The 24,170-nt window shown below is 39.5% G+C and overlaps 1 protein-coding gene across 5 annotated transcripts in view; it reads right to left on the bottom strand.

The window, feature by feature from the left end:
• The window catches only part of EPN2 (epsin 2), a 44,616-nt gene extending 20,446 nt beyond the window's left edge, over positions 1–24,170 (bottom strand). Inside the window, exons 1-2 of one of the 5 annotated variants that reach the window (XM_054842767.1) lie at positions 23,906–24,170; positions 1,192–1,965 (exon numbers count right to left, since the gene is read on the bottom strand). In XM_054842767.1, the coding sequence (XP_054698742.1) occupies positions 1,192–1,786 (595 nt within the window). In that variant the 5' untranslated portion in view covers positions 1,787–1,965; positions 23,906–24,170. The remainder of the gene's footprint in view (positions 1–1,191; positions 1,966–23,905) is intronic. The other 4 variants (XM_054842765.1, XM_054842764.1, XM_054842766.1 and 1 more) reach the window with 4 other exon arrangements.

A 24,170-nucleotide genomic window follows, 5' to 3' on the forward strand; every position in this document is an offset into this window, starting at 1 on the left:
AATAATTAAGAGACAAGATAAAAATTCTCATACCTGGAAACCTTCATGCACTGTTTTTGAACCCTACATCCTGGAGTCAGTTCCTTGTGGGGGGCAGGGGGGGGAAGAAAAAAATTTTCTGCTCTTCTCCGTAGCTTTAAATGGACAGAGATTCTCTTCATCCTAGCTTGATTTGTCCTGCTACCTTCTACCGCCTTCCACAGAAAATGTCTATACATGTCAGGGGTACTGACACCATTCATGTATTTATGATTTGAGAAGCGCTTTGGGACACAGGACATGACAAACTTAAGATTCTTAAAACTGGTGCTCAATCGATTCACCACACTGGCTCAGTTACAGACCTCTACACACTATAAGCATTCATTTAAAGAAGAGATTTTCCTTCAGAATTAGACCACAACCACTGACATTCCAGCCAAAGCAGCTTTCATCAGATCATTACTTATATTAAGAAGGATTTAGTGCCAAATCAGGCCTCTTCCTGACATGACAGGGAGTTCCCCCAAGCAGTGGTATAAAGAATCCATTCTTCCCACATCACTATATTTTCTTAAAGAATGAGATACAGTATTTAGTACTGATACTTACATACCAAATGCTGATAGTATAAATATTTAAACAATGACACAGTCAAAGAGTTACTCCTCTAAGAGCTGCTGAGCAAGCAATAAAGGAAATTAAATACCAATATTCTTCCTAAAATAAAATAGCTGCAACAAAGCAAATATCTAGCAAAATGATCCAGGAAATACTCTGTATTTCTAATTTTTTCTTGAATTATACTTAACAAAAAAACCCCTCAACACAACAAATTTGCAAGCACTCCTTTTAAAGCTAGAAAAAAAATAAAATCCATTAACAATCCCCCTACTGAGATTGGGAGCCTATCACATCAAAGGTTGGAACACGTTCACAAAAGCAGCTTGACAATGCTACCTTTGGGAATTGACAGTAAACAACTTTTTAAATTGATTTATGTCAAAACACACACATCCTCTCCAAAACAAATGTTTAACCAGTCATTTGAAGAGACTTTAGTGCCTCGGAGCAGACCTGCAAAAAGCCCCTTGCAGTCAGCATATTAACCCTCCTCACAGGCACCATTTACTCTCACTCTAACACCAAATAAGAACACAAAATCTCTCAAAAGAAGAGAAACTTCTTTTACATGCGTTTGCTTGTACTTACAGCCATGGTAAGATGCTGGGGATCCTCCAGACTTTCCATATTCTTGCTCCGAGTAGCTGGTGGATAGGTTTGGCTGACTGGAGCCTCGGCCAAAGGTGATCTGATTGCTGCCCACTCCAGTGGCCACCTGAGCCATGCGTTCTTTGGTCTTCAGGGCTTGGGCCCTCTCTGTCTTGAGCCGCTCGTCATCCTTCAGAAGAGACACTAGCTGCTTGGATTTCTCCCTCACATTGATGCCCTGGTCTTTACCATCTCGATCAATATACTGAAAATCTTTCAATGTCTGGATAGCAAAAATATTCTCTTTACACTGCTGCGCCACTCTCTCAGAACCAGTTTTAATCAGGTAATCTAACAGAGTAAGGGCCTTGTATACATGTCGCCAGTTCTTGCCATGGTCATTCAGTCGTTTCCAGATCATGCTCATAATTTCAGAAAAGGCCACAACATTGTAAGTCAGATCTGCTATTTCAGTCATTAATGAACTGGAGGGACCCCAGGGGTCATTAGAGGTCGCTTCCCGAACTTTTATTTCGGCCTCTGAATAATTGTTCACAATGTTCTTCATCTGCCGTCTGATAGACGAAGTCGTCATTTTTATTTCCCTTTTTAACAAGACAGATTCCAGAACACAAACAAGAGAGCGCTATATTTGCTCTTCTATGAACGTTTCTGAACTGCGAAGGCTCCGTATCAGTGGCTTATTTGTAACACGTTCCACTACAATCATTTCCTCTCTTCAAGAGAATGACACGAGAAAATGAAAATCATGACCTGAGTAAGGAAAGAAAACAAAGCACATTAGTTGTGTCTTTAATTATTCCTACATGGAAAGCAATCTACATATACTTTCGAGACATTTTGCTAGAGTTAATTGATGATTTTTCTCCCTGAATTTCTTCAGGACATCTGATTTTGAAAACAACTTGCTCTTCTCACAAGTAATATTAAAATGTTTAATCTTCAATGTGGAGATTAAAAACGTGAATTGCTGAACAAGACAAAAGCAAGAAGATATCCATGTTGATGCAAATGCAAAATTTTCAAACCAAAACAGAAACAAAGTCCAAGACAGAACTTATGGATTTAGTTTCCAACAAGGTAAAACTTACCTAGAAGATTTAATTACAGAAATTACAATGCTAGCTTGCAGAGCTGAGATGAAACTACATTAGAAATTCCACACTTATCAGCCAGTAGCTTCCCTCTAACAGTTTATAACTGCAGTCTGCTAATATTGCTGTAGGAATCTGCGTACTGAGACAATAAGCAATCTTCCTAAAAAATAACCAAGTTTTTTTCTGAAACCTCAGGTAAGTTTAAAGCACACTCAATTTTAAAGGACACTCAGTTTCAGGGCAGAGATCTTGAACAGTGCTCTGCATTCACTTGAGGCCTAAGGAAGGTAAATGAGCACCAGAACGCCGCACTTCAACTCAAGGTGACCTTTAATGCTAAGCAGATTAGAGGGGAATTTTTTTTCTTTCCAAATGCATTTACTTTGTACATTTGACAACACTCATCAGATCTACAGTTTCTGCTCCATGTGTCTTTCACACAGCACAGAAAAATTTTTAATTATATGAAAATGGAATTGTAAAACCAAAATGACTGGCAAGAAAACCCAAGGACAAGCTCTGGAGCTGGAGAGCTGTTTCAGTTATTTATTTAAGGTCACTGTTTCAAGTAAACAGAGGCCTATTAAGCTTTAGAATACATTACTTGAGTAAACTGGCAGATTTTGCTATTACATTAACATAGTTAGAATAGTCTTTGTTATTCACCAGTTGCATGAACAGTAAGCACTGATTCTGTAACGGAACCTGCACATTATTAAAACCTGCACATAGCATATTCAAGATGTCCTCTTATAATGTTTCTCCAAACACTCTGAAGAAGCAGCAGTATCACTTACAAAAGACACTGGAGAGAAGTAAAGCACACATTTCAAGCCTAACATTGTTATCATTCCTCAAATTACTATGATGCCATTTAGAATGAAAGCAGAATTGTCAAATTGGACAACATGCAGCTCTATAATGACTTTCTTAGCTTAAAGGCATATACCCTTCCTAGAAAACCATTCTGGGCAAGTTAAACTACCACAGAACAAGTCCAATGAGTTACTGTATTTTATCTTGTTCCACTCAAAAGAATTTGACAGAATAATAAACTATTAGGACACCATGGAAAACAAACTCTAAATGAGACCAACACTAAACTTCAGATAAACTGCATCATCCTGGTGTTCTCCTCAATATTTAAAACCAGCTGCAGAAGAATGTCAATCTGTTGTCAGATGGCTAGTAGCAACAGGAATAAAAAAGGGCATCTTCTCCTCATGCATTTACAGATTTGTGCATTATAAACCCAGAATATGAAACGGCTGATCCTATATAAACATTCCCAGATGCTCTTGACTGCTGCTTCACTCCAGAATTTAACATTGTCCAAATCAGTTGGCTCACCTGCCCTTCTGATCACTCTCTAATGCATTACTCTCAAAAGGCGAGGCACCAATAAAAAAAAATAAAAATTAAAAAACCCACAACACAGACACACACATATCTTATTTAATCTAAACCATTTCTTTTCATCAATAATGGATTAAGGCAAATTCACAGACAAAGCTGAAACAAGTTATCCAAGGAGGTGGCAGCATCTGGTAGAAAGATGGTCACAAAGTAAGAGTAGGCTGTAGGCAGTAACTTCTTTAACTGGTAAAACTGGAGCCAACAGAGGACACAAGTGCCAGCCTAATCATGAACACAACTACACTGATGACATGGATCCCAGATCAGAAGAATGCAAACACCCTGTAAGGACTGAACTTGTCACCTAACCAGAAAAGCTGTAAATAACATGAAAAATCAAAAACATGAGAACTATGAAAACTCCTAAACCAGTCAGGTAAAAAGTCCACCAAGTCCAACATCCTCAGACACATATCCTCACATAAAAGAGTATGAGAAAAGAACATATATATTCCCCTGCCTTCTATTATCAGCGGCTTAGGCATCCTAGACACAACCTGTGGTGAAGGCTGTACCAGCCAGCAACGGGCATGCTGTGTCTCTACCAATCCCTTTTTTGAAGCCACTTGTATTTCCTGTTTTACCCTCTGCAAGTATGCAACAGTGGTGCAGTGACCACACTACACAAACAAGTTCTACAGCTTATTTTAAACTTGGACATTTATTCTCCAAACTGTAGATGGGGGCATGCTTTTTAACACAGAAAAAGTCACCTTTGGCTTCTTTGTGTCACTCACAATTTTACAGAAGGCAGCCATCTCCTGAACTAAGGATCTCCTCCTGAAATTCAATCCCTCTATTTAGAGGCTACTCCATATCTCAGATCATCCCTGATGTCTTTCCATGTATCTATTACACTTCCATTTCTTGAGATATACGCAATTCCAAGCACTCTACATTTCAGATTTGGCAGTAACAAGTTTATATCACAACAGTCATTTACTGCTTAGGATTTCCCATCCTTTTAGAAAATACTTTCTAAAAGTCTATTTGCCTTTTGGTAGTTGTGCCTCTACTTGCGCACATGAAGCCAGGGTCATTTCCTCTCCCTGTGCAAATGCACTGAGGCTATTTCATCTGCCATTTTATCACTCAGCAGGTCTCAAACTTTCATCCTTCCTTTCAATTCAAGATTCATTTCAAATTTGACTAACTTGGTTCAGTTTGGCCACCTTATTATTTAGAAAGGATCTGGAAAAGGGAGTATTTGCAAGAGCACTGATCTTTGACAGGACACTTCACTGGGAAAATCAACCATTTAGTCCTAACCCCGTCTCCTCTCCTTTAACCCATTGTAAATCTATGAGAAACATTCTTGTCTTACAAGAGTTTTGTTTCTTTAAAGGCCGGGGATGACAGACCGTATCAAAATATTTTTAAAAGTCAAGTACACTATACAATCAAATCTCACCTATGTGTACCTCCTCAACCAAAGGAGGAAGAAAAAAAGAAAAAAGATAAATTTGTTTTATTACTTGTTACAACTTCACAAGCTTTTGAAAAAATAATTTTAATACCACACATGATATTTGGAAAGGTAAATTTTACAGTACATGGGAACACCTACTAGTCCTAAACACCACCAACTTCAGCCAATGAAATAAATACCTGAAGAATTAATCATAATCACAACATAAGCAGGCACATGGACAATCAGGGTGCAGTTTCACATGCCCTGCCAAGCTGATTTTAAAGCCAGCACCAAAGTCAGTGGCCTCCCAACCCTCCAACTGCTTCCCCTTTCTCTCACAACAAATCTAGCAATTACAGCTAGTAAAACTAACAGCACAGTAAAACTAATCAACTTAAGGTCTTGCAGAAAATTAGCTTTTTAGCACTGGTTTGTTTTCTGTCAAATCAGTGAGGTGACCAGGCTGCACGGTGACATGATCACAAGCACTGTTGCAAGGCAGAGTGTGAGAAAACGATCCAACCTTGGCCTCACTTTTGAAGGAGCTGATTAAACATAACAAAGCTGTCAAGCTCCAGAAAAAAAACAGCACTAGAAAGTGAAGAGCCTTCATTTCTGCCCAACTACACCACACACACTAGGAACCTGTGCACCTGGTTTCAGAGAAGAAACCAAATCAACAAAGGCAGGACCCAAGGCCCTGCTGTGCTCTTCATACAGGCTGTAACTAAATGAAGGAAAAATATTTGTGGTTTTGCTGTAAAGCACAGACAAGAGACAGAATAAGAGTTATACTCTCACTGAGTGCCGAAATAGTTTGGAGAACCCCATATTTGTGAAATGCTTAGTTTTATGCTGAGGATTTATTAGTTAAATTACCAAAGGTACATCCTGAAAGCAAGTGAGCTTGGAGTACAAATGTGCGCAGGAGGCCAAATTTATGGCAGCCCCATTCCCCAAGCTGAAAGCTTGCTAGGGTGAAGCTTCTGAAGGCAGCTACTAGCAGAGAGTAAGTCTGGAGTAGTACCTGGGAAAAAAAACATACAGCAAATATTTCAAGACAACACTACAGTGGATTAAGTGAAATGAGCATTTTTTCACTCTTCCAGAAAATTAAAGATTTTGCTGGCATGATTCTTTACCTTCATATCTTTGATGCATGAAAACAAACGCATTTAGTGAGAATCACATCAAGGTCTATTTTTTTCCTTTTCTTGATGGATAAACATGTTTTCTAATCTTGTTGTTTTAACCCACTAAAGACAATTTACTCTAAACTTCATTTTATTCTATTAAAAACACAAAGGATGACTGGGATGTAAAGATGATGGATTTTTCATTTCCCCCCTCAATCTAGCTGTACCAACATTTGAAGTAATTATTTTGGCAGTAGTAGTAATCCTCACCAAGAACTCTGTATGCCTTTCAGTATCTGCTTTACAAACTCTCTGCTTCTACACCACACAAAGGATGCATTTTACATTATTATTACAGGTTGAAAAACACCATAACAGCCTATATTAAGGTTAAAGAAATCAAGAAGCCAAATATCCCTACTGCATCAAAGTGAGAAACCGTTTCTAAAACATGATCAACTACTTACATAGAAAATTCAGATTTTCTTTCCAGAAACCTCAGTGAATTAACTCTCACAACAAACCACAACGAAGAGCAATGCACTTGCAACTTCAGCAAAAATCTGAGTTTGCATTTTTAACAGTACAGTTGCAAAGAAAGCAGAAACTAACACTAGTTAATTAAAGGTGCTATTCCTTGCTAACAACAGGAAAAAGGCTATCAGCTAGAACAGATCTCTTTAAAAGGTTAAGCAGAGAGGGGAAGAGGGAGTTGTTAGTCTTGTTCAGTTTAGGTGAGCCTTCCTCATTTTCTCTCCCCTGGTCCCTACAAGCTCTTTTCTCTGTTTTATAAGCAGCTTGTCAACTTTAAATAGGTCGAAAACCAAACAATTCTGTAGAAAAAAAGGTGAAGCTTACCTGTGCTATCAAGGTAATACCCCACTTCCTTTTTCCTATTCCAATAGTTTCTTTACACAAATAACCCCGATGAATTCTCATGGTGCTTTTTCAGATACAATGTGCAGACAGAAAGGAATTCTCAACTGAACTTCTCAACAGCTCTCTCATAAGAGATTAAATTCAGTAAATGACATCTACATGAGGAAACCCATCTTTAATTTGCTAAGACTAACACAGAAATGAGGCCAAGCCACAAAATCCTTAATAAACTTAGTTCAAAGAAACAGCCACACAAATCCACCTATATACAGGCTTTCAGCAGAATCCATTCAGATCTCTGGAATGTAAAACTCAAACCAAGGTTTGTCTGCACCGATAAAATGCCCTTCATATCAAGCCTGAAGGTAAATATATACATAGTCCAGCGAAGTATGGACCAGAAATATATGAAAGACATTTAATATCAAGTGGGCAATAAAGTGTGAAAATTAGCATTACATGTAAGTTCACCAAAAATTTGCATACAATTTTAATTAACAGTATTACAGACAATATTTATATAAGTTAGATTAGACATTTACTGTAACATGCATAAAAAGTAAATAAATTTTTGAAAACAGTTATTAATTCAGTCATTCTGTGATTTCGAGGCAGTCCCTACAGACATCTTAATCTACATAAAAATGTCCCACTTTCATGAAATACATGGAAAGCTAACTACAAGGTTTTATCCAAAGACTCATACTGCAATTACACAAGACCTTTTTCTGGTCATCACCAGAAAATACACTCGGACGGCTCAAGCAGGTTCCCTTGTTCAGTTCACAGGACAGTCCTCAACAGCTATGCTGGCAACCAAGGACCAAACACAGCGATCCTGGGGGCAGAGGTGGGCTATCTCAAGCCGGCCGTGCTACTGAGCAGCTCCGAGCAGCTCCGTTATTATGAATACCTTGATACTGAGGATGTGCTTTCAAAGAGCACCATTCAGGCTATTTGTACCCCACTGTAATTTCAAAGGAACATAAGTGAAATATAAAGCCTTAAAGAGCCACCAAGAGCCTTCGCCTACCCGAGATATGCTGAAGCAGCTGCTATGGGAAGTTCTAACATGACAAAGCCAAAGCATGTGCTTTACCTCTAAGATGTCAATACACACAAATAGCTAGAGAACTGCTCTCCTCACTATCAGGATGGAATGAGAGGCAGATGATCCTCGGGGACCTGTATTCCAGGATAAATTGGAGAACCCAGGGCCTGGAGACTGCTCCTTGCTTGTCTGCAAAGAACCAGGCTAAGAGGAAAGTGTTGCCAGATGCTAAGGAGGAAGCTCCCCCAGACACTGACACTAGACCTGCACAGAGCAAAAAGCACACGCTCAAACACAACCCCAATCATAACTGTAAATCAGCTTCTATTTATGGCAAAGAAAAAGGATTCCCATTGCCTGACACTGTAAATTCACATCCTAGTTCTCTTTTATTACGTGTACAAATCCAAACCCACTGTGCTTTTTTTGTTTTCCACAAACAGGAATCAGAAATCTTTGACAAAAAAATGGAACATAAGCCTTTATTTAAAATTCAGGAATATAATAATCCAGAAAAAATGTCAGCAAAGACATTTTTCTTATACTGGAGCCCACAATGCTAGAGAAATTTTCAAACTCAGTTAATTCTCTTTCACATTTTTTTCCCTATTCATAAATAGTTCTTACAGAACAACTGGATGACCAGAGGATATCATTATACTGTCTACAGTATAATATCCTACTGTAATACAAACATTGTTCCCAAAACCAAACAGGAAGAGGGGCAACTGTACATTGTGGTCATTTGGAGAAGAGTACCAAGAGAAGCAAAGAAGCTTGGCAGTATACATAAAAGCCAACAAGCAGCACACTTATTAGCTCTCTCTTGCTATTGTATGGCAGAGAAAACAGCAATTCATGTGAATAAAACAGTAAAATGAAGACACTGAAACTACCATCAATGCCCTTCCTCAACCTTCAAAATTATTTAGGAAATGAGTTGCAAATACAGATTGGCAAATGGTTTGAAGAACAGGGTTAACTCCAGAAGAAAGGTTTGATTTCCATTTTTCACCACTTAAATGCTTGTCTCCTTCAGTGTAATTTCTGAGAAGAGGAAATGGTTCAAAATTAAAAGTTTTGGAAGCTTTCCACTCTCTTTTACAAATGAGAGAACAAGGTCAGCTTTCACAGACAGCAGGTGGCCAAATTATTTCTTTATTTAAAGAGTTAATACTGAAAGATAATTCTCCTTCAAATTTATGCATATTCATGAATCCCAAGGTTACATTCTACACTGATTTTACAGTCATGCCTCAGACTCACAGAGAAAAACTAACTCCAGCTCATACAACCACTTAGCTATAAAACAGATTTACACACACAAATTTGCTTAAGTTTCCTGTGTAACACCTTTTCCTACTATGTGTCTACTTAAATTACCAGGGCAGTATTTGAGCTCAACAGAGAGCTTACCTCATTACTCAGAGTCTACAGAAAGGGGGGGCAAGGAGCAGAAATCTATCTTTCATCTTGCAGCTGAGATCACGGCAGCACTACTGGGCCACTTTACTTTGGGACCTGCCAAGCCAGAGTTGCCAGTGCTTTGACATTCGCAGTTACATTTGACTTTGCAGCCCATAACGCAGCTGGAATTATTGACAGTGTGGAAGTAGCAGCAAATAGGCTCTGAAGCACTGCAAAAGGGAACAGTCTCTGCAAGAGCCATGCAGATCACTGCAAACAATCCAAATCCGACCTACACTAGAGGTCTAATTTTAGGATTACAAGCTTCAACAACATCTCTTTAAAAATAACACATTCCTCCTTCTATGGCTGGGTCAAGTGTCATTGACAGTACTACCTGTATTTTACGCACCACATCTCAGTTTATTTTTCACTAGTAATACAGCATGTACCGGGTGTGGAATGAATAACAGAATATTGCAGAATTACAAAACAGCATAAGGTCAAGCGATTACACACTGAACCAGAAATTCTAAATGCAAATTAATCCAACACAGCAGTGAAATAACCTCCCCAAACTCTCAAAAGGAATTTGTTCTCTGGGGATTACCTACTTGAATGAAAACACTTCATCTTCTATTCTCACAAATAGAGTAGGGAAAAAAAATAGTCACGCAATGTGTGCCTTAAAAAAGGTAACAATCGGAAATAAGTTCAGTTTACCAGGTATATTTGAGGGACATTTTCAACTGAATTAAGGACAGTGGGAGACACTTCTCTCCTTCCATATTTTGATTTTGGAAAGGAAGAAGATATCTGATATTCCTGCCAGAGGATGTGTCTTAGAATCTATCACTAATTAGAAAAGTCCAACCTTGCCACTCAGGCTGCTTACTGGGTGACAGGCACCTGCCAAAGGGAAGCCATCCTATCTTCTCTCCCAACAGCTCAGAGCCCTGATAGATCAGCTCGAACACAGGAAGAACTGCAAATAATACAACCTAAAAGCTTGCAAGACCACACAATGTTAGCTACATTCTTTAAGCCACAGTGTTTTCTTATACAATTGGAATTTTTTAAATTCAAAGCTGACAAGAACTACTATATTCATATGTATCTATGCTTATGTATCAGAGTTGATATTTTGGGAAGTTACCTGCTACTTACAGTTACCCAATGATTTAATTAACTAAATTCTGTTTGTACTTTGTTATTATGAAGCAGACGTCACCATGAGCAGTTTCTCCTTTCCACCTACATACCACAGACATGCAACCACATTAATACATTCAGTAGGCCAAAGGCAAATGCTCATCATGACAAAGATTAGGAAAAAAAAACAGTTTAACTCTCCATGTTACTACTGCTAGAATCTGAGAGATTAATTAATACTTCTACTTTACAACACGAGTTTCTAATGAAAAGTATTGTTCAAGCAACAATGCAAGATCTGCAAAGCCATAACTGTCCATAGATCTAAAATACTGCTATTTTCTTCAGTTTAAATTGTTAAGTATACTGGCGCTTAACACAAACTACAAGCCTGTAAAGAAACAGGAGACTGATTTAATATCCTACCTATATTCATCGATGCCCATTCACAGCATAAAACTCCCAAGCACCATCCCTCACAGCCACCATTCTTGCACACTCATCTTGAGAAGTCAACACATAGCCCTAATTCAACTATATTAAATTAACATAAGGTTACTTTAACCCTCAGAAATTAAGCTACATGCAGTTGTATGCTCATGACTAATTAAGCTGCCATAAAATTCTAAAGGAGGAAAACATATATCCTAAAATCCTCTATGCACCCTGCTGGAGGTACATTTTGGCCAAAACGCAGGGTTTTACACTAGGCTTTACTGTCAGCAACCAGGCTCAGAGGGGAACTGAGGATGTGGCTTCACATTACACTTTATTCTCAGCTGGCTGAGAGCTGCTACTGAAAGCAGCGTCCTGCTCGTACCTGCTCTGCTGTCACACACCAGATCTCGAGATAAGCTCACTGAACTGATTCTATCTGACAAACCAGGGGAGGCGAGGGAGAGGTGGATAGCTGGGTTTTCTGACAGATCAGGTCACCAAACCAATTAATCCCAAGGTCACTCTAATTACTTTAAAGTACACCACACATAAGGGAAGTAACATTCATTTCAACAGCAATCTACAGTTACATTTCACAAGGCAAAACATAGAGCTGCACCTTGAAAGCTCAAATTGATAGTAAAGTTAAAGATGATGGTTTAGACCTGGGGCTTGCCTTCAGCAGGTAACAGTGCAAGAACTACTGCAAGTAGTGGGTTTTCTGGGAAATCTCCTTTTACTACCTAGCTGCTAGTAACAGGAACATACCCATTTTGTTTCATGTTGAAGACAGCCACAGAAAATAAGGAAATTTGGTCCTCTACTCTTTCAAAATTGGCTAACATCTTAAATTCTTGGCCTCACTTTTTTTTTTTTTTTACACACTGATTTTAGCTATCTGTCCTGTAACACTCACTGTTCAGCTTTCCCTCTAATTTCTCCGTATCTTTATCTTTTCATACAGTGCACATACCACACAGTTTCCAAAATCTTTTCCAAGCAACCCTACCTTTTCTTCCTCTTCCTAACAAAGCTGTCTAATGTACCTAGCATCACCACCTCAGCAGGAAAAACAATTCCATTCAAAGGAGCGCTGCCAGGCAGAAAGTACGTGCAGCCAGGGGAGAGGACACAACAACCCTGCCATCAGCAGCCTGGTTTTAGACTGGGTTGTGCTTACCATTAAACAGCACTGAAAAATACTGCTAGTCACTTTGGTCTACTCCTGTGCTGCCCCAGTTTGTGATTTTGAGCTATATTCTTAAGTTCATCTTTGATGGAAGTGGTTTTTTTTTTATCTTTTGGTGATTTCAAACACCAATCAGCACATTTGATATAAGGATTTTTCCTTATTATGCTACTTAAAACTTTCCAGCTCCTTCATTCAGGTACTAATAATCATCCCTATTCACAAATGCAAAGATTTGTTATTATTTTGCTTTATTATTATTTTGTTGAATTTTGTGGAATTAGGAAAAAAAAATCTGGCTTGAAGATGCCAGTGAATCCCACATTCTCTCATGCAGGTATACAGAAATTTTCATCTGTCATTACAACAATTCCTCAAGTTTTCTGAATCTATCCTTCAGCAGTTAATATTCTACCTACTCCTATCTATTCTGGATATTTAGACGGAAAATTATTTGAGTGGGAGTTATCTTGCTCTTCTCAGAGGATGACAAAGACTTGTTACTCAAAAGCATCTGTGTCTGTTCCATTACTAAAGGTCATTTTCTTCCAGTCAGCTCTTGCAGAGAACATGTTATATCCTCTCAGCTTTGATACGCTGCAACCAGCAACTCCATGTGTCCTCGGGACTCCAAATACCCTGTGAGGAGTCCACATGTATAAGACAATACCTACCATGTGTAACTCAAGCCTCCGATATTTCTGAAGCAGCTGATTATAGCTTGGGACACGTTAAAAAAAAGCAGCAAGTAAATCCCTTGTATAGTACTACTACTATCTGTACCTCCCATAGCTGCCTGGTATCCCTGCACTGTTGATTATTAATTTAACCACTGTTTTAATGCAAGTCATTAAAAACATTCTCTCTCATTAGATTTATAAACGGAACAAGAAAGTGGCTTAAAAACTCACCCACGCCATTTTCTAATCTTTTTTCAAGAGCATTCCATCCACTCCAAATGCACAGCAGAAATTCTAGCCCATTAACATCCATCAGCTAACGGAAGGGTAATGAATTCATCAATATTGCTAAAATGCGTGGGTACAGTATCATGCTGAATCATTTAGTAACTACATTTGCAGCAAGAAGAGCTCAAAAGACCTGCCTTACACTGTCAGCAACCATCTTCCTGAAGAAGGAAAAATGAACGTACAAAGATCACCTTCAATTTTGTTATCCCTCTTGATAAGTGTCTCTACACACCAGTACTCCCATGCCAATTAAATCCTGCCTGATGTTGCTCTCCTCTGGACCTCATCTTCCTTTGCCAAGCCACCTGCACACTTCCAAGAAGCTCTGATATCTCATTTTTCTGCAAACAACGTAAGGACTTGGCTTTCCCTGCTTGTTAACGTCCAGGTCAAATATGTTAAATCTTAAATTGAGTTTTCAATTTGCAAAGAGGAGAAAAAACCAACAACCATACATTGTTCCCTCAATACCAGGCTAATGCAATTGTTACAGTGCCACAGACTTGACTTTCATTTTTCTTTGTTACCTATTTACAAAGCTACAGAGGGACCACCCTCTTCCTCCAGCAAGCTGGAGTGGTAACTTCTAAACATCAGAAAAGCTAAAAGCTACCAAAATCAGTCAGTCTTAAGAGGAAAAAACCATTATGAACTAACATGAAAGTGTAGCTACCAAAAAAAGCCCACGCCTGTGGCTGGGACTACAGGCAGAGTATCATGGGATAAAAGAGGAGGGAAGAAACCTTATGATGGAGTACAGCAGTATGAAGTTTGAAAGCTGGAGAGGGACTTTTTACGAGGGCATGTAGTGACAGGACAAGGGGTAATGGTTTTAAACTAAAAGAGGGTAGATCTAGATTAGATATAAGGCAGAAATTCTTCCCTCTGAGGGTGGTGAGACACTGGAACAGGTTGCCCAGAGAAGTTGTGGATGGCCCATCCCTGGAATTGTTCAAGGCCAGGTTGGATGGGGCTTTGGGCAGCCTGGGCTAGTGGAGGGTGTCCCTGCCATGGACACCCAGCAGGGGGGTTGGAACTAGATGGGCTTTAATGTCCCTTCCCACCCAAACCATCCTATGATTCTAAGTTACTGTTCTTATAACAGCAAAAGGAAAAGGTATTTATTCTTTAAAAAATAAAATAAAATCAGACTTAGTAATATAAAGAAACAAAATTATCCTTAAAGTGTAGATTAGAAACTACTTTGCTGGTTTTGCCTTGTTCAGGTATGCCAAGTCTAGTCTTCTCTGCTTTGCTGCAGTTTTTAAAATGACAGTAAGTACACTGCACTTTTGTTTACACTTTCAGTTATAATGATATCTACTCTCATTAAGTCCAAGAATAAAAAGGTTTTTGTTAAGGTAGCCTTTATAAACCAAGCACAATTAATTCAACTCTCAATACCTTGGCTGCCTTAATATAATGTCTTAGAATACATACACTCACACATGTGTCTACATATCCTTAACTCCCACGGCTTAATTCAATTAATACTATTAAATCTTTAATGCTTAGCTTCAAAGGCTTTTTTTAATTTTTAATAGCTCTCATAGGTTAGCACAAATGTTTTAGGTCTTTCTACTATATTTTAAATAAACTCTTCTTTTTTTTCCACTTTGATGTTCGCCTTTCTGACAACCCTATACTCTGTGAAGCTGCTGGAACTTCTTTTTCTGTGAAATGATGAAATTACAAACTCAAAAAGATATGTTAATCACTGAGCTGTAATCAGGGAATTTTTTCCTCTCACCTGCCCTCTGGGCTGGGAGTTGGCAATAGAACCGCTTTAATCAAAACAATGTAGAAACCCATGAGGAGAGAGGATGCAACTGGGAGGGAGGGGGCTCTTATTTGCATCTGTTTAGCATGCAAACAGCAGGCGGGACTTAATTCTCTTTTACTCTGGATTCCCATGAAAGGAGAAAATGCAAAAGTCACCATATTTTATTAAAAAAGTTAATATAAGAGTTTTAACAAAAGACTAGCCAAGCTTCATGGAAGCACAAGACTCGTGGCATTTAAAGATGCATCCGTTTCACATGTTTGATAGACACTCAATGCATTTTTAATTGTAAAGCTTTGGCTGTACCAACAGCATTACCATTATAGACCTGATCAGCTAAAGCTCCTGTTTATATATATGTGCATCTACACAGACACATACACATTTGTAATTCACCAGTTCTACCTGGTAAAAGTTCCACTGTGAGCACCTAGTGCTAAATTATACCAAGGCAATTCACATCAGCATGTTTCTCCCCTTCCCTTATTCTCACTACCTCAAGACCCCCACCCACCTTCCACTGCTCAATTTCTAAACGTTGAATTTGTGAGACAAAAGAGACAAAGTAAGTTTTGATGGCATACTTCAGGCCTTTCTATAAAGCATAAACTAAGAAAGAAGAAAAAACAAGCACAGACTTTCCTCCTCCTTTGAAGTTTATTTTTCTTCTGAGTAAGAAAAAGAAATACCTTCTTAAAATAAAACTAAAAATCAGCATTTCCACCAACAGGAAAAGGGACTATAGTATTATATACACTATTCAAGCTGACCAAAAAAAAAAAAGAAAAAAGATTTAAAATCTGGCTCTGTCCCAAGGCATCCAGACACAATTTTGTGCTGGCATGAACAAAAATATTTCTGCATTCAGGATGTTCAAGCATGTTTCTTGCATTTACACCTGGAAAGCAAACTACTAAAAAACGATGTGCTATGTTCAGCATTGACTGTAAGTAAAGGACCGGTCACAGATCAACAGACCCCTCACATGTTCAAAGCGAAACACGCGCTTACAGACTTTGCTTGATCTACACCATAAACTGCAGAACAGAAAAGCCCTCATAAAGCATATTAAAAACAGCATAATGAAGACAACCTACAAAACTAACCTCCAACGGAAGCAGAGAGTTCCTACCATGCAGAGCACTCCCCAGTATTGCACATCTTCAGTTATATAACATGTTCTGCCTTTTAAAGCCAATGTAAATACTCTCTTGGAGGCATCATATGTTCGTATTATTGTGAAATTAAATATATGCAGACACTATTAGTTGGCAGATAGACACCAAAATGTCAATTACACTATTCAGTGTGCTTAAACCAGCAGGCTAGGCAAAAGGAGATTATTCACTAGGTAGTCGAACATAAAAAAAAAGCCAGACATTTCAGTCTGTCTCAGTGTTTCACAAAAGGGTCAGCGATTTGTAAATTTTAAATGCAACACTTAAGCAGTTTTGCAGACTAAAAAAGCCCTCACATCCTTTGATGCTATACCTCAGTGCTCCTCTGCAATAAACCAGTTTAAAAGTGATTCCGCTGTCACACAAGCTTTTATACCTCAGCTTCTCTAAAATTTAAGAATTCTGAAAGCCAAGTAAAATCAATTATAAACTTTCCTGTATTTTACTTCCTTATTAATTCTTCCCAAGAGAACCAGTAAATATATTAACACAATATCTTTCAGAGGAGTCACCCAGGTACCAATCTTTTAAAATCTTCAGAAAGCAGTTGCTTCGCTGAACAAGTCTAAAACACATGGGCTGCATAATTATAGCGCAGTGCAATGACAGCGTTCCTGTTCTTCTGAGTAGCATGTAGAAATTTCTGCTTTAAAAATATACATAATTTGTAGAGATTCTCAAAAACTACAATTACAATATTAAATACTGATTTCTGACCTGCATTTGCATACTTCTAAGTACTTGGTGTCACCTATGCTATTTATCTAAAAACATTCCTACAGAGGCATTATCTTTACTTTCTGAGAAACACTCTCCTACATTGGTAGACAAAGTTTAACTTAATGAACTCTGCTCAACACCAGCAGCAAAAAAATAGTAACACTTCTCATCAGCAATAAGCATTCCAAGCCCTTAAAAAAAAAAAATCAAAAAAATCACTGCAAGAAGCATAGCATTACAAGAAGCAATCAAACCCATGCAATAAGCCAGTACAGGCTCAGAAGGCAAATATTTCATTAGATAACAGAACAGATGTGAGTCTTATGCTTTCAAATGGTCATTATAGAAAGAGGTTTTTATCAAATTATGAAATACCTGGGCGGGGGCATTTTAAAGATTCACCAGATCTTCCCTGGATCTCAATACTGCTGGTAATGTACGATTCAGATCTTTCCCTAAACAGACATTACTAGTCACATGCCATTAATGTCACAAAATGATAGGGTGTTTCACTGACTAATTAGCTAACTGAATAATTCAAAACATTAAATTTCTGTTTTTCAAATAATAATTCAAGTGCTTTCCTTTAGATATAGCACATGACAGAGTACATTCTGTTTGACCATCCATCAGAAAACAAGCAGGCATATTAAAATAGTTCTATTTAGAACTGAAGGATGAGGATTAACTAATGATCTTAAATTTCAGCTGATTTTATAGCATTAGAGAACAGGCTGGATCAAACATATAAGCCTTACTGCTTTGTCACAAGCCTCATCCCAGAGCTGCAAGTTAGTAGAAAGGCAGCTGCTGCAGCAATTGGGCCAATAGATTTGGCTGAAGAAATCCTCACTACTATAAGAAAAAAAAAAAAAGAAAAAAAAAGAAAAAAAAAAGGAGAATGACAGAACTAAAATGCTGCTTGGGGCCTGTTCACCCAGTTAGCAACGCACAACCAGCCACTTGAGAACAGATTTCCTACCTACAAGAAAAGATGTTTGAGGGAGTCTTTCGTGACTGCATCTCAGAGGAGGAAGTTGTCTTTAAAAATACTTTGTTTTACCTTTCCCTAAGGAGTATTAGAACTGTATACATCAGTTATTTTAGTGGGTTTTGTCCATGAGATCCTACAAACAAAAGTCTTACTTGTGAACTGTACAACCCTTACACCAGTGAGCAATTACTCACGCTATTAGTCCCAATGAAGTCAGAAGAACTGTTTGAGAAAGAAATTGCTTGCCAACCTAAGGGTTGCACAATCAGAAAAAAAAAGTTATAACAAAAACACGGAGGGGGATAAATTGCATCTGACAAAAACTACAATCAAGAAATAGCTGGTGACAGATTGTTATTTAAGTACAAGGAAGTGATTTAAACAGTCAGGAGCAGTTGTAATAAGATTATACGATTCTCTATTAAGATTCTTAAAATGTCTTTGTTCTAGCAAAGCTATGAAAAGACCAAAGCCCTTGTAAAGGTTTAGAAACTACTAAATTGATGTTAAGTCTAGAAATTGATATTATTTCAAAGCAAGTAAAGAAAAAAACTATAAAAGAACATCCCTGACATCATTAGCACCTTTGTCGCTCATGCTGACATTTTTAACTAGTGTATGTTGTAGCGTTTCTTGGTGGCAAAACTCAAAGAGAACAGACCCAACAAACAGAAATACAGAGCTCGCTCTGCTTGGGTTTCTGCTTTTTAAATAATGAAAACTACCAGTGTGACTTTAGAAGACATTACATTATGTAAGTGACATCTTCAGAACTGCAGGAAAGTCTCTATAAGGTTCTACTGCAGGGGATGAAATCAACGTCTGGCTGTTGAATTGCTCTACAGGAACAGATGTGGCATTTTAGCCATGACCCTCAGGACTCCACCCTCTATCTTTAAGTAGTCACTTCTAGAACAACAGGCCCAAAAATTGGCCGTGAGTATAACTACTGCTACACTGAAAAACAAACAAGGCAAGTGAGCCTTCTGATTTCTAACTTGAAGGACAGAGATAAAACATCACTAGGTAAGGTGTTTTTAAACCAATAAGCAGCTTTGAACTTAAAAAAAAAATACTTAATTTGTAAAAGTATCATTCATTGAGTGCTGTACTATAAGCGCAAAAAAACAAGTGATTCTGTTCTTATCCCAGTAAAATATTAATCTGTGAAATTTCTACTGAAAAAGAACATCCACCAAAACACTGGGTCTAAAGGCGATCAAATCTGAGCCACAGGAAACACGTATGTGACCCGATCAGGGAGAGGAACAGGACTGCTATTCAAACAAGCACTAAAAGATGTATGTGTGTGCAAAGTACAAGGTAATTATGAGGGCAAGAAAGTAGGAGGAGATAGAGACAAGTCTACAAGACAGGTTTGTACCATGTCTACAGAAGCAGACTGCATGCAAGCGTTCTCCTGCCTGGGTCACCCTCCACAATTATTCCATTTCTCATGCCTTGTACATTTAGTATTTATTACACAGTTACATGACAGAAGATGCAGCAACTGCAGACCACATTAACAAAACAGCACTTGGAGGAAAGACAGAAGCAGTCAACAATGTGGAAGAAAAGTTTTGAAAAAGAAAAGAAAAGAAAAAACTTTTGCAGAGGTCTCATGCAAAAATTTCAACTAATTACTTAGGCAGCTCAGGGAGCTATACTCCTAACTGCGGAGGGAGAATTATTACTAGAAAATAAATTACATGCACCAGGACAATGAAACATAATGAATTTGAGATTCTTTAGAACTTTACCCAGCCACCTCCACCATAAAACTTAGATGAGGGGAGCCTCCAACGCAGAGGTGTACCCAGTTCTGGGCTGGGACTGGTTTTACGCAGTCATATTGCTAGAGCCAGCTGCGCTCACACTGCCAGTGGGGACCTGTCCGTGCCTGAGCTCTCCTCACCACTCATGTTTCCCCACCTGGAAAGAGCTGGCTTTTTCAAGTCAGTGTGCAAGCCAAGGCATGGGCAGTGTGAACAGACCAAGCCTGACCTTGAACACAAGCTCAAGGCACTAGTTAGAGGCATTTATGTTAACAGCCCTGGGTGACATGAAAACAGATATACACACTATTAACAATTAATGCAGTACAGGGCATTGGTTGTGAAATCAATTTTTAAGTTCAATTTTTGTAACAAGATCCAAAAAAATTGAGCTACAAACTATCTATACAGAAGAAAAAGTATTTCACTAAGCATAGTGATTCAAAGTAATATTTCCATATAAAAATGCAAAATAGTGAATTACAAACCAAATTCTGGTAAACATCCCCAGTTGCTAGCAACATTGCAACTAGAAAACACAAAATTGATTATACCAATTAGAAAATTAGTATAAAAGTTTCATACAAATTCCACTGTTAGATATTTACACACATTTAACTTCTTGTGGTAACTCTGAACACATATACTACAGTTAGAACGAACTCAGTCTCAGTAATTTAAGCTACTCTTTCCTTAAAAACTGCCTACAAGCTCTAGTTACCTACAAGCACACCTTACAACTGTTTGATCCGACTACTTTGCCTTTAATCTGTAGTTTGGAGCCCTGACATAAAATCAACCAAATCCCAATTTTGAAAACCAAAGACAAAACTGTTATTTGCAAAATGATAAATAAGCAATACCAGTTTTTCTGAGGCTTTCTACCTCCTGCACCACTCACTGAGAGGCTCAACTGCAACAACCACTTAGTTCTTGATTCATCCTGAACCTTACAGTCTTTGAATTCATTTATTCTGACATGCAAGCATTCTAAAATTCCCCCTCCCCCCCAGAACAGGAAAGCAATCCTGTAACAGCCACCTAAACTAATTAATTCTGTGACTTTTTATGGTCTACTATTCAGCACATACCAGTACGTAACCAAACTGAAGTATACCAATACTAGCAGATCTACAATTAGACCTAGCAGGTTTTAGTCTAGAGGACAGCATACGTGTTGTTCTCCTCCACGGTGTCTCATGCCTTCTTAATGAGCAACCAGGCTACTGAAATACACAAAAAAAACCCGCTGTTCTTTGAAGCACTTAAGACAGCAGGATACTAGTACGTTTCGATACTTTCCCTGCACAGATCAGAGCAAGACAAAGTGGAAAAAGAACAGTACAGAGGTTCATACAAACCAGGCACCTTTCATTTTCTATTAGCAAGATCCCAAGAGACAATTTAGTGCTCTGCAAATACGACACTGGAAGACTGGAAAGTTGCTTCCTAAGTACCAGTCATTAAATAAAGATTCTAGAGTAACTTACATTGCTCTAGACCAGGCAAAACCAATAGCCATTTGCCCATCAGATGTTGAAGACCTAAGAAAATCACGATTGTGAATATCATAATTACACTGTAATATATTTCTCCTAAACCAGATTATAATTCAACAATTTCTCTCTCAAAAAAAAAGAAAAACAAAACAAAACATGAATTTCTGTATCAAGAAAGACTATCAGCATTTTTATGAAGTAACAAATTAGGCCTTTGGCATTTCACAGCAGTGCTCCAAAACTGGAGGCTTCTTAAAAGCCCCAAGTTTTAAAGCAATCAAATGGCTGACAGCTGGAACAAAATTAGCATGATTAACCAGTTATGTAAATAATGATGCGGTCAGTACAAGCTGAATTCATTTATGCTCATTGCATTACACACCAACGCTTGCACTGGACATCGGATGTTTGTCAACTGTTCATTAAAAATGACTATAGGAATAATGGATGTGAAAAACAACATGAACACTACCATCCAGGCTACCCGACAGCCAGGTCTCATCTCTTCTCCTTTTAGGACAGGACCACCAGGTAACTCGCAGATAGGACTTTTCTTTCCCAAACATTATCCAACACTACTTAGCTCCTACCTAGGGCACAGGTCAATTATTTTTTCTAAAGACAGATGTCCATCCTGTTGAGTATCTCATTAAATTACATTTCTTAAAGGCAGATACTATTTTTCATTTGTCAGCACACATAAAAGTCAAGCTAACATGTAGGAGACCCATCATCACAGCGGGATGATGTCACACAGTTACTTCATGGTATCAAGGAAGTTACAATCAGCACCTTAAGTCAAACTTCCTGAAGTATAACTTGCAGTCAATTCGGCCTTATCAGAATTCATCTTCAGGAATGCATACTCATGGTAACTTTGTACTTGATAATTTTTTATAACATAGTTAAATATTTAAAATATGGAAGATTATCTTTGCAACTCTAGCTAGCTAGTTTACTATTACCTTGGGTTAATAAAAGAGAATTTATCAAAAGCTTTGATTCTTCACAATAAAACACTATATATGAGTTTGTTCAAAAATAATGTACCTGGAAATCAGCCAAGACAAACATATTTAGAAATACTTCCTAAATGGGCTGTATCTTGCTAAAGATATCATCATTATAATATTTTTATATTTCAAATCAAAAATCATTCTAACATCCCATATTTTACATCCTAACAATCCAGTATTCTATGACCTTGCCTTGCACAAAACATGGCAACACGCTGGAATTATGCAAGAGTTCCATATTGCCATAAAACATGTATTTCAGTGCAGAGAATAATAAAACTTAATCTTGTGGCCTGATTTGCATTTTGAACTCCTAAAGTCAGCCTCTACGGTCCATAATATCCGCAACACACTTTAACAATCTGAACAAGTATTTTAGGCCTCTTGTTGAAAATGTCTCTCTCTGTGTGTGTGTATATATATATATATATAAAAAAAAAATTCAGGGTATTTTCTTAGTAGATTAAGAAAAAGAAACATGTCCAATTCATGTACATTTTAAATATAACTTAGCTTTTCAGATCAGTGATGATGCCATACTTAAGAAGGGGAGAGGGAAGAAGCATTACATGCCCCCTGGCCAAATAAAACTGAGACCAAATGTTATCAATATGCCTTATGGCTTTAAAATAGAAAACTTCCATTGTGGGTAGGCTGTGATAATTCTTGTTTCAATACACTTCATAATAATGTTTAATATAATGCAGCACACTGACTACCCAAGACCAATCTGTAGCATCAAAGGGACTGCAGGTAAAGACAAAAATATATATTTAAAAATAAACCCCAAATGAAATAAAAAAATAATTAAGAGCACTACTTCACATCTTCCAAACCGACTATATTACTGAAAAAAACCAAAATAAAGCCCACACCACCACATTTAAGGTTAATAACCAGAGGGAAGGTGACGGACACCGCGAACCAAACGCCGCCACGGCCCGTTGCCGGCCCCGCCAGGAGCGCCCCCCACCACCACCACCGCTCCGCCGGAGCAGGCCGCCGCCATCCCCGCAGCCCCAGCCCAGGGGGCTTCCAGGGACGCGGCCCCATCGGCCGGCACGGGAAGGCAGGCCTCAACTTTCGGCCGGAGGCGAAAACCCTTCCGGCGGCTGCCGGCCCTGAGCGGGACGGGGCCCGCACCCCGAGAGGCGAAGGGCGATCGTCCTCCCCCCACCCCCGGCAGCACCGACCCGGCGGGTCCCGGAGGCGCGCTCCCTGCTCTCGCAGCCCCGCCGCCGGGCTGCCATGATGGGCAGTAACTGTTGCTGCCCACCCCGCGGAGACAACAAAGGCCACCCCGGCCCCCCGCCGGGGCTGCACCGCCGTCCGTCCGTCCGTCCCCCGGCGCCTCCCGCCCCGCCCCACCTGCCCCGGCCCCGCGGCCCTCAGCCACCGCCCCAGCCCCGCGGCCGGCCGGCGGTCCCGCTCCCTCCCCACGGGGAGGCCCGGAGCCCCGGGGGGCCCTTCCCGCGCCCACCCCGCACCCCGCTGCTGAGGGGAAAGGCGGGGGGAGGCTCTTCCGCCGCCGCCCGTCCGTCCCCCCACCCGCCCCAAGCGCCCCGTGGCTCCCGGACTGACCTGGCGCTGTGTGCGGAGGGTGCGGGAGGAGCGGGGAAGGGGCCGCGGGAGACGCGGAGGGGGTGTCCCGGTGCCCGGCCGCCGCCGCCTCTGGCTGGGTTTGACACCCACACGCACCATCCAACATGGCGGCTGCCGGCGGGGAGGTGGCGGCGGAGGAGGAGGCGGGGCCGGTGGCTGCGCGCGTCCCCGAGGCGCGTCCCCGGCTCAGGCGCGGCGAGAGCTGGGGGGAACGGTGGCCTCCGCCCGAGTAACGCTGCCCGTC

The sequence above is a fragment of the Grus americana genome, chromosome 15 (genome assembly GCF_028858705.1).
Source record: "Grus americana isolate bGruAme1 chromosome 15, bGruAme1.mat, whole genome shotgun sequence".
NCBI lineage: Eukaryota > Metazoa > Chordata > Aves > Gruiformes > Gruidae > Grus > Grus americana.